The sequence below is a fragment of the Tenrec ecaudatus genome, chromosome 6, assembly GCF_050624435.1.
Source record: "Tenrec ecaudatus isolate mTenEca1 chromosome 6, mTenEca1.hap1, whole genome shotgun sequence".
In the NCBI taxonomy this organism is placed as follows: Eukaryota; Metazoa; Chordata; class Mammalia; order Afrosoricida; family Tenrecidae; genus Tenrec; species Tenrec ecaudatus.
Window position 1 is genome coordinate 174,246,525 of NC_134535.1, and position 12,150 is coordinate 174,258,674.

Below are 12,150 nucleotides of genomic sequence, written 5' to 3' on the forward strand. Positions count from 1 at the left end.
CTTGAATTTACTCAGGCTGGACTTGTGCCCCAGCATGTGGTCTATTCTTGGGAAAGATCCATGTGTACTTGAGAAGAATGTGAAATCCTTTGCATTTGGATGGAAAGCTCTACAAATGTCTATCAGGCTCTGTTGCCTAATTACATTGTTTAGCTGTATGGCCTCTTTGTTGAGTTTCTTTCCCAGGGATCTGTCTTTCTCTGATAGTGGAGTGTTAAAGTCACCTACTATGATTGTTGAATCCATTTTTTCTTTTTTCATCTTTCTAATAGTTTGACAAAATTTGCCGCACCATTATTAGGAGCATAAATATTCAATATGCTATCTGCTTCTTGGTTTACTGAACCTTTGCGCATTATGTAGTGTCCCTCTTTGTCTCTTTTTATGATTTGGATCTTGAGGTCCATTTTTTTGGAGATTAAGATAGCCACTCTGCCTTTTTGGAGTTACCATTCGATTGGTAAAATTTCTGCCAACCCTTTATTCTTAGCATATTCTTGTCTGTGTGCTTGAGATATGTTTCTTGCAGACAACAGATTGATGGATTATGTTTTCTGAGCCGGTCCTCAAGCCTTTTTCTTTTCAAGTATGAATTGAGTCCATTGGAATTCAGAGTTATTATCACTATCTCTGGATTCATAGTTGTCATACCCTGTTTTGTGTTTTGGGTGTTTACCTATCTCACTTCATATCAGTGTGCTGTGTCTGAGTGGAGAGTTTCTATCTTGTCTTGTTTTCCATCTAAGACCCTGTTGTCCTGGTAATTGTTGCTGGCATGTTGGCTTCTAGATGGGGATGGACTAGATGGTGGTCTCCTGTTTGTTCTTGGCGGAGGTTGTTCCTCTGGCCATAGTGAGTCAGCCAGTATGTTCCGCAGGGTTGGGTGACTTGCAGCATAATCTCTGAGTCTTTCCTTCTCCTGGAAGACCCTTATCTCACCATGTATCTTAATAGATAATTTGACAGGGTACAGGATTCTGGGGGAGGTGTTTTTTCCTTTTAGCTTTTGGAAGATATTGCTCCATTGTCTCCGCCTGTATCATGCTGATAGGTCTGAGCATAGTCTTACCTGAGCTCCTTTGTATGTGACTGTCTTCCTTTCTCTTGCTGTTCTTAAATTTTTCTCTTTTTACTCGAAGTTGGGTATTTTTACTATTATATGTCTTGGCATGTTCTTCTTGGGGTCTAGTCTAGCTGGTGTCCTTTCTGCTTCCTGTATGAGTGCCTGGTTTTCCATTGTTAGGGTGGCGAAGTTTTCTTCCAGAAATTCCTTTGCTATCTTTGCTGTCGCTTTGTTTGTTGTGTTGTGCTCTGGTAGACTGATTATTTGAATATTATTCCTTTTCATAGCATCTGTCATTGAGCTCAGGCTATCTTCTGTTTCTTTAATTTTCCTATCTGACTCTCTTTCTCTCTTTCTTAGGTCTGTTTGAGTAACCTCGAGATCCCTAAAACGGTTCTCTGGCTCCTCAAGCCTAATCGCAAATTCTGTGACCTTGTTGTGGCTTCTGCTATCTCTTCTGTTAGCTCCTTCAGTTCCCTTTGGTGGGTAGACTTCATCCCGTCTATTGTGGACTTCGTCCCCTCTATTGTAGACTTCATCTCCTCTATCATTGAATCCTTATTTTGGTTTGCTTCCCTCAACTCCTGTATTACTGAAAGCAGACTTCTGAAGATTTCCTTCTGTGGCACATCTGTATCTGCTTCTTCTATGAGAGACGTTAGCTCTGCTACTATGTTTTGCCCCTTGTTTTTTTTTGTTTGGAGTGTGTAGTCTGTTGAGTTTTTACTCGATCCTTTCATAGGTCCCATGTTTCTGGGAGGCCAGGAAAAACCTTGTCTGTGTTATTGTTAAGGATTTTTTCAGGCGACTGCCTATGACCTACTATAAGGATGGGTCAGACCGCAGTATAGGCAGAGTTCTCCGAAGGCTTAGTGACCAGCAGTGGCGAGATGTTTGAGCTATTGGAGTGGGGGCTGGAGCCTCAGTGAGTGCCCCCACCCTGCTTTTTGACCTGGTCTATCAAGGCACTCTTAGCAGCCCTTTTGTTTAATAAAATTTTTTGAGGAAATAGAAAAAAATGGAGAGAAAGAAGGAGAAGCTATAATCAAGGAGAGAATAGTGATAATAGTGAAAGTAGAAAAGAGATAGAAGGAAAACCTACAGAAAATGGGTAGAAGAGAAGTAATAGTAATAATCTAAAAGGAGGAAGAAAAGAGAGAAAAGAGAACACAGGAAGTAAAAGAGAAGGAAAGAAAAACCAGCATGAGATAAAGATGTGTGTGTGTGTGTGTGTATACATTTACCACCCCCCCCCCCACCTTCTTTTCCCTCCATAAGGTAGTGATGCCTAATAGGCAGAGGTGGGAGATGCCTCGCTGCCACAGGATGTGGTGCTGATCTGGGCTCAGGGACCAGGCTATGTGAGGAGAAAATGCTCTTCAGATCAGCAAGCCCTCCCATGTCCCTGCAGGCCTGTAGAGTTGAGCCTGTGGGCAGAGGCTACACAGGCGGGGGAAGGCCCACAGGGGTGAGCCTTCTGCACTGGCCGGAAAAGGCTCAGGCCGCAAAGGGTGCTGAGTGAGGCACAGGCCGCAGCGCCCGCCTCCTATGCTGGCTGTAAGGGTCTGGGGCAGGCCTAGGAGCTGGTGCTGAGGGCACCGCAATGGTGAGAGCCGGCCAGAACGCACAGATGACTCCAAAAGCGATCGCAAAGCCGTGTCCTAGGCTCCCTAGCATTTCCCTTGAATCATTGGCCCTGTGAGTGGTGCAAGTTCCTCAGGGACGTGGTCCATGCCGGATCAGATAGCGGCGGCTCTAGGGGGGAAACAGGGCACCTGCCCTCCACCTGGGAAGAATGCACTGTGGCAGTCTCAGAGCTCAGATCCTAGGACACTGGAAATCCCGCAGCATACCGGCTGGCCGGAGTGCAAAGCCCTGTCTCTCATGCTCCCAATAGGCAGTAACCCCGACTGTTATGCCCTGCGCTGTCAGCACTGGAAGGAGCACTCCGCGGCAGGCAGGTTTAGCGCTCCAGGCCGTGGGCACAGGGTTCCGTGGTGACGCAGGCCAGCCTGAAGTAGCTCCCGCAGAAACGCAGTGTCGTGGATAGAAGCGGATGGGCTCCGGCTGCAGGCTCATGCCGGTGGGTCGTGCACAGCCCAGCTTTCTGGGCCTTGAGTAGAGCGGGAGCTAGGCTGACGGGGACGGGTGGCCGGGTAAATGGGGTGCTGGTAGAGAGGTCCCAGGCAGCAATGGGGGTGGATGATCCCCCGTGGACGTCGCCCAGGCAGCCACGGGTAGCCTGCAGGTCAGTCACCCAGGCCTAGGCTGAATGGAGGGAGGGATGCGGGCCCAAGGGCAGATCACTGCCACATGGGCAGAGGGGAACCGTGGGAAAGGGAAGCTTCTCCTCTATTGGAGTCCCCAAAGTGGGTAACTGCTGTAGGGGGTCCCGCCACTGCTGCGCGTGTCCCAGCAGAGCAGGCAAGTGACTCCGGGCACAGGGTCCCGGTCTGTGCATGGAGTGGGGCTGTAGCTAGTCTAGACTGCGGTGGCGGCAGCCTAACGACCCGAGATGTCCCAGGAATCGGATCCTGGATCACTGAGGCCCCGGCTCAGGACAAACGCGTGGGGTGCTGTCCCAGGGGGATCTTTCACTCACCATACTTCTGCCACTCGGCTACCTGGACAGCAAACCCGCCTTGTTCAAAAGAGCTCTCAGAATATGTGGTCCCCTGATCCGCCATCTTCCTAGAAGTCTCTATTTTGATGTGTTTTATCCTTTTCTGTATTTCCTACTGGAATTGTAGAAGCCTGTGTAATACTGATGCAGTTCATTGAAAAAGTGGAAATTTGAAATAGTAGAAGTTAGAGATAAACTTTGATTTTCACTTCAACATTGGGCTAGAGAAGATTAGGAATATATTGATCATAGGATTAACACTAATTTATTAGCATTGGGCATAATGCATCACTGGTGCTTCCTTATATGACTTTAGCTTTCAACTCACAATTCATTATTCTATGGCCAACCCATGAGAATCATTCAAATTAAATGATATGCCTACTTTTTAAAAAATCACACCAGGTAAAATTTTATTCAATTTTCACCAAACTAGTGCTTTATGAAAATAAGGGAAATTTTTATGAAAAAAATTGGGACCCCTTCAGTCCTCAATGATTGCCATGTATCTTTAAAAAAAAAACATTTTATTAGGTACTCATATAACTCTTATCACAATCCATACATACATCAATTGTATAAAGCACCATCTGTACATTCTTTGCCCTCATCATTTTCAAAGCATTTGCTCTCCACTTAAACCCTTTGCATCAAGTCCTCTTTTTCCCCCCTCCCTCCCCGCTCCCCCCTCACTCCTCCCTCATGCGCCTTTAATAATTTATAAATTATTATTTTGTCATATCTTTCCCTGTCTGACGTCTCCTTTCACCCCCTTTTCTGTTGTCTGTCCCCCAGGGAGGAGGTCACATGTAGATCCTTGTAATCGGTTCCCTCTTTCCAATCCACTCACCTTCTACCCTCCCATTATCGCCCCTCACACCCCTGGTCATGAAGATATCATCTGCTCTGGATTCCCTGTGCCTCCAGTTCCTGTCTGCACCAGTGTACATCCTCTGCGCTATCCAGACTTGCAAGGTAGAATTCGGATCATGGTAGTTGGGTGGGGAGGAAGCATTTAGGAACTGGAGGAAAGCTGTATTCTTCATCGGTGCTACATCGCACCCTGACTGACTCCTCTCCTCCCCTAGACCCCTCTGCGAGGGGATCTCCAGAGGATATGCCTGTTTTTTAAGGAGAATTCAATAGGACAGTTCTCATCTCTAGGAGAATTCAGTAGTCCATGGGATTTTTGTCTGAGTAAGTTTCTTTAATGTTTCTACAGGTGATGTATTACATAATCTCCCAAACATCAGAATTCTCATTAATTCATCTACAATGGGCCTTGTAGCAATAGTAGTTTAAAAATGGTTGACAGCTTCAGCATCAGCTCTGATTCATATGACGCAGAACTTAAACATACTTGTACTAGCCAATAGTTTTCCAGTTATAACACTAGTTATTTTTGCCACAGTCTTCTCCTCAATTATTTTTTTGCAGTGGCCACATACAGGTACAGTTCAGAGTTACAGGTACAAGTGTTCTTCAGTCACAGAATGTAACTTGATATCAGAATCAATAGGCTACACATTGGGATTCATATTAAGAAAACATGTCGGCAGATTTGCTCTTCTTCAGGACAGGCCTGTTCTCTCTGTCCCTTTCAGACATTTTGCCCCCTGAAGATAGGCTCCTCTCAGTTCCTTGAGGGTATCCCCTCTTGAGCTTGCCTGCTTGTCCCACTGTCTTGGCTGAAAAGCCCTTTCTGGACCTGTAACCATTGGCGCTATCACTGTGTCCCTTCTGCTCTGGTCAAAGTCTCCATTGGTGCAGCTCTTGACTCATGAATATTACAGTGCATTGTGCAGGAGCAGCAGGAGACCAGTCCCTATGAGGTAGAGGTTCAAAATGGTCCTTGATTTGCTCTGCACCATCTCACAAAACTAAATAGCCATTAAGTCAATAAATACCTCTTCAAGATGTGGAAGCTGATGAGTCCCAAATCCATAGGTCAGGTATCAGTCTGGAGAGTTCTCATTAATGTGTTTCCAAAGGCTGATGAACCAGATCATCTGGTCAGACAACAGTCCACTGCCCCACATGGTGAAGCTGTTGAATCTGGTCAGACAGTAGGTTGCACGGGGTGAGGATCCCAAATGGGAAGGTCACACAGAAGGCTGTTGGCTGACAGAGTGGTGGAAATTCTCAAATCAGGTCACCAAGGTGGCTCCCAGTTGCAGGAATGTCAAGGAAATAGATCATACATTTCTGAAAGCTGGCAAATCCCTAATCTATGGGTTCATTGTGAAGTATGTGACTGCAGGGGTTAACAAAACCAAATCAACAGTTCAGATGACAGGCCAATACCTCACTGTCTCTTCTCAACCATACCTGCAGGCAGTTCTCTCTCTCCCTCTCCCCTTCGCTCTTGACATGATGACTTCTTGGCCCAACATAGCACCTCCCCTGCCTAGACAAGAGTAGGAGGGCTCCAGAGGTCCATTCAATGGCAGCAGAAGTAGGAGGGACCCCCTGGAGAGCATGTGATGAAAGATGGCAGATCCAAGAGGACCCTACAATTAAAGTTAAGGCAATACTGTTCAAAGGTGGCTGAGAAGACTTTGTCCTAAGGTAGATGAGGTGCTTGTCCTAAGGTAGCCTCTAAGAGCTTAGAAAGTTAGTCTGCACTCAGGAAGGGAGACTTTGCCTGTGATCTTTCTGTTCTTGGTCCTAAGCTGTAGCTTCTTGTTCCTGATCCTCAGTTGTGCCCTGTGTATTAATAAACCACTTTGATCTATGAGTTTTGTGTTGCAACAGCAATGGATTATTAAACCCAGAAGAGAGACAAAGAGTGGTGTGGGAGGAATGACGTGTAAGAATTGACAAAAAATGTTGGTGATATGAGGTGCGTTTTACCTCCCCCTCATAGGGATCAGCTCTGAATTGAGCCTGATACCTATCACCACTGAAAGTACAGAGCATCTCATAATGGTGTTACTGCTAGGACTCCTAGTTACATTTCTCAATGGACTGTTAACTTGTTTGTTACTATAAAAAAGTATGTGTTTATCTCCTGTGAGTGAGTATAAATGTGAGCTATTTATAGCTCAATAAGGTAATTTCACTGCTCCTCAAAATTCTAATTTTATGAGTGGGTGCATTGTTGGGGCATGGGTATCTCCAACAACCGAGTGGGTCCTTAGGAGTGACTGTGGAAAATATTAAAGACACACAGCGGGACACAGGGGCTCCTTGTCCCATGTCAGGACAGAGAGAGTGAATGTATTTCCCAATGTTTATATATAGTGGGGCTTACAGGTCTTTCATAAGGCATGCATGTCATATCGTTCACATATACATAGTCAGTGGGTAATATCATAAGTGGTAACAATAAAAACACAAGGAGGTGCATTACCATCTTGACCTTGTGATAGTTGATTTCAAACCCACCCTGAGCCCTCCCCAGGCGTTTGCTACATTTATGGAGGGTTGGCTATAGACCCTGATTGCTCCGATCTACAGATCACCCTCAGGCATAGAGAAGTAGCCAGGCACAGAAATGATTCCTCTGCCATGGGAGCTCCTTTCAGCCTGCTCCTTAATGGAGGACTGTTGCAGGGGGCACATTACATGGCCTGGAGAACGTGTATTTGAAAACATTTCTGTCTCGGAACAATGGAGCTCTTTCTCTAAAGAGGACTAGTTTTCCATGCCCATGGTTGCGAGTATAGAAATAAGGTCAAATACTTTCTACCAGGTCCTCAGTAAACTACACACTATGGAATACACAGACTAGTTTTTATTACTGTTTTTGCTTTTTTTACTGCAAGATATTTTGTAAAAATCTCCAAATGGAAAATACATCATTAAATAGACACCTCTTACTACAGGAATCACTGACATTCAACGATGTGGCTATAAAGTTCACCTGGGAGGAATGGCAGCTCCTGAACCCGGCTCAGAAGACTCTATATCAGGATGTGATGTTGGAGAACTATAGCAATCTGGTTTCCATTGGTGAGGAGAATTCCCATTTTGTGTTAATCTTTGCATTGTTTGTGGTATTCTCATACAGGTAGATTTGTATTGCATTCTGTGGTCCCAGGTTACTGTGTCTAGTCTTCTACCCTTGTAAGAGCACCCTTTACTTTGTTGCTTTGAACATTTCCCCTCCAGAAACACAACATTCTGCACGTTTCACAACCTAAGGTTAATTTTGGGGTGCCTAAGACACTGTAATTTCTCATGAACAGGTTATCTAGTTGTCAGCCCATAAGCTTTCTTTCAATTGGAACAAGTAGAACAACTGTGGTCTGTATTAGAAAAAAAGTCATAGTGGATTCTTTTCAGGTGCGTGAGCAAAAAAACCTCCGGGGAAATAAATGCATAAAAGTGTGTGCTACTTCGAATATGAGACTTCACTTTTCCTAGAAGTTTAGAAAAATACTCCTGTAGCTCTTCTGGGTTTAGATTTATTTTTATTTGATTTGCACTATGTACATTTGTTTCCATAATTTTTGAAGATTCTCAAACCTTTCCCTCTTTTATGTCCTTCTAGCTTCTATGAAAGCCCATCTTAAAAAAAAAAAAAAAGAAAGCCCATCTTTCAAGTCTCTCTCCAAACAGAGACCTTTGAGTTTGTAACTGTCCTCTGGGTTCAGCACATTCCTCCCCTATTGACTTAGAGTGGATTTCCCTTTGGAGTGTGCACCCCACCTTGGCTCCTGAGCTCCCACTGTAAATGGGCCTCCATTGTGCTTCTTTAGTACCCCCCCCTTGGAGCTTCTCCAAAGGCTTTAGTTTCCATTTCCTCGTTTTGTTTTCCTTGGAAAGTTTTCTTCATTCTACAGATACAAGTTCTGTCTGTTTTCTAATCGAGATGGTCAAATTGCCTTCTCCCTCAGAATTGCTTAACAGACACATATCTATATATTTTACTCCTTTTGGTGAAACATGTGTATGACTAATGTTATTGTCAGGTGTCTAAGATCATCTCCCAGCAAGAAAATTGTTGTCAGCTTAGAATATTCTTTAGCCCTGTACCTTCAATTTTCTCCACTTGTAGGATTTTCTTTAAAGTTGTCTGCGTCTCCAATAATTTTGTAAGTGGGAATGACATTTTTAAAAATCATTTTATTGGGGGCTCTTACAGCTCTTATCACAATCCATATACCCATCCATTGTGTCAAGCACACATGTACATATATTGCCATCATTTTCAATATATTTCTTTCTACTTGAGTCCTTGATGTCAGCTCCTCCATTTTCCCTCCCCACCCTCCCTCCCTCATGAACTGTTATAATTTATAAATTATTATTTTTTTAATGTCTTACATAGACCGTTGTCTCCCTTCACCCAACTTATCTGTTGTTGGACCCCCCTGACCTTTGCTGTTTCTAAAGACCATTTTGGCTGTATTTTCCAGCACTGATTTTTTGGTTGTTAAACCATCATGCCACAACTCATCTGGTCTCAGTTGTTAGTTTTCAGTCATCAGCCCTTTATTCCTCAAGTTTATTCTTTAGATAGTCGCTAAGCTCAAGTGAACAAGGTACTTTGGCTATTGTGGACGTCCTTGAACTTTTCTTCATCTTCAATTTGGATTTGAGGAATTGATGATCTCATTTTGGCCTTATTTTGACTGATGAGCTTCTCCATCATTCTTTCCACAGATATGGTTGATTTGATTTTTATGTATTTTATTCAGAAAGGTCCATATGTATAATTTCCATTTCTGTTGTGTGTTTTTGTTTAAATATTTTTATTGGGGCTCATAAGGCTCTTATCACAATTTGTACATACATCAATTGAGCAAAGCACCCTTATACATTCGTTGCACTCGTCACTCTCAAAATTCACCTTCCACTTGGGTTACTGGAATCACCATTTCTGTTGTTTAATAAGGAATTTGCTTTGAATTTATCATTGAGCTCTAAAAAAATTGTTAATCTTGTGTGTCATTTCTATCACTAAGGTCCCATTTTCCAACTACTGATATTGTTTCCAAATTTTACATTCATCAGTCTACATGATTGGATGGTTGATCAATTTCAGGATGCAAAATTTAGGCAAATTTTTCAATATTTTTTTTGTTAAACATTATATTGGAAGCTCTTACAGATAATAGCATTCTATAGTTTAATTGGATTAAGGAGTAATGTACAATTACTACCACAATCACTTTCAAAACATTTTCTTTTCTTAAACTCATTGATATCACTTCTCCTCCCCCATCCTTCAGTTTCTTTATTGTGGAAAACAGAACCTGGATGAAAGTGTAAGCAACCTAATCTCCATGTTCCTGACCACAGGGCTTGGAAGACCAGTGCTAATGTTAAGAGGAAAACGTCCACAACCCTGAGGATATAGATAAAGCTGATCATGAGCAATCTCCAAATAGTGTTTTCTCCAAAACTGCCCTCCATTCAGATGATGGTGTACAGCTGTCTCCTACAGGTGCCTGGCATCTGGATACTCAGCTCAAAGATTCCTAGCTTTAAGAGCAATCAGGTCTCTGTTGCTATCACTCAAGGAGACAGTTATTCCTTGGTCTCTTAAATGCCTTCTAGATGCATCCTAAGGGATGGTTGTGTAATTGAAGGGCAGAAATAAAAAGGCAGACAAAAGTATTTAGATGCTCACCTCCTCCATGATGCCATGTCTGAGCAGGAGAGAGAGAATGTTGTGTACCAGTCCCCCCCCCATCCTCCCCTAGCACAGACACTTAACCTATATAGCAAGGTGGGCAGTATCTTTAGCCTGGAGGTTCCTGAGCTGATTGGTTGAGTAACTTAACACCAGTGCTGAGGGCAGGTAGAGGGGAGTGACTGTCCCCTGAGCGGGGAGAACAATAACAACATGTTTGCTTTTATAGATAAAGCTGGCAGCTGATTGTAATTAGCCATGTGATTTCATGAGGTATCATTAAAGTATCACTATAATGGGAGGATATTTTGGGGATGATGGGTATGATTTTTAATTAGGACAATGTGACTGGAATTCTTCTCCAACCCAGACATGTGAAGGCCTCCCTCCACCAAAAATCCTGGCCTTGCAAGTATCTTTAATCCAGACAATAGAGAATTTGTCTGCATACAGTCTCTTCCTGGTCCTCGATTTCCCACAGCCTGATACTTATAATGAAGTGTTCTTCTAAAACAGTGGTTCTCCATCTTCTTAATGCTGCGACCCTTTAATACAGTTCCTCATGTTGCCATGATCCCCATCCATAAATTATTTTTATTGTTACTTCATAACTAATTTTGCTACTGTTATGAATTGGGCGGCCCCCAAAGGGGTCATGAACCACAGGTTGAGAACCACTGTCCTAAAAAAATCAGGATCTCCTAGATTCACACTTTGTCCATTCTGTTGTATATGTGCCTGTTGGAGGCTTGCACGCCTCGCTACTATATAAACTCACTGATTCAGCATTGCAGATGAGGCCCCTATACCCTTACTTTGCTGTCGGCTTGATCTCCCTTGATTTCACAAGCCACTCCTAAGAACTCGTTCAGCTGTGGGGCTGGATCCCACGCTTCATTTTTGCTATAACAGCGCACACATTTAAGTCACACTTGAAGTAACTGGTCTTGCTTGCAGGCAAATGAACATTAACCTACCACTGACAACATTGTTCTTCAAGAAAGATCTTGCAATGTACTTTAAAAAAGAATAATTTTATTAGGGACTCATACAACTCTTTTTCACAATCCATACGTACACCAAGGGTGTAAAGCACATTTGTACATTCCTTACCTTCATCATTCTCAAAACATTTGCTCTCCACTTAAGCCCCTGGCATCAGCTCCTTATATTTCCCCTCTCTCTCCCCTCCCTCTTGAACCCTTGATAATTTATAAATTATTATTTTGTCATATCTTAAACTGTCCAATGTCTCCTTTCACCCGCTTTTCTGTTGTCCATCCCACAGGAAGAAGGTTATATGTAGATCCTTGTAATCAATTCCCTCTTTCCACACCCAACCCCTCGCTCCCCCCTCCTATAATCGCCACTCTCACCACTGGTCCTAAGGGATCATCCCTCCTGGATTCCCTGTGTTTCCAGTTCCTATCTGTACCAGTGTACATCCTCTTGTCTAGGCAGATTTATAAAGTAGAATTGGGATCATGATAGTGGGCGGGGGGGTGGGGCGGGGCAGGGAAGCATTTAAAAACTAGAGGAAAGTTGTGTGTTTAATCACTGCTACACTGCACCCTGACTGGCTCGTCTCCTCCCCATGACCATTCTGTAAGGAGATGTCCAGTTGCCTACAGATGGGTCTTGGGTCTCCACTCTGCACTCCCCCTTATTCACAATGATATGATTTTTTGTTCTGATGATGCCTGATACCTGATCCCTTCATCACCTCGTGTGCTTGGTGTGCTTCTTCCATGTGGGCTTTGTTTCTTCTGAGCTAGATGGCTGCTTGTGTAGCTTCAAGCCTTTAAGATCCTAGACGCTATCTCTTTTGATAGCCGGGCACCATCAGCTTTCTTTACCACATTTGCTTATGCACCCACTTTG

At 43.6% G+C, this 12,150-nt stretch overlaps 1 protein-coding gene across 1 annotated transcript in view; it reads left to right on the forward strand.

Annotated features, from left to right (window-relative positions):
• Positions 1–12,150, forward strand: part of LOC142450529 (uncharacterized) — a 32,902-nt gene that overhangs the window by 9,444 nt on the left and 11,308 nt on the right. Inside the window, exon 3 of the mRNA XM_075552569.1 lies at positions 7,514–7,640. Coding sequence (XP_075408684.1) covers positions 7,514–7,640 — 127 coding nt within the window. The remainder of the gene's footprint in view (positions 1–7,513; positions 7,641–12,150) is intronic.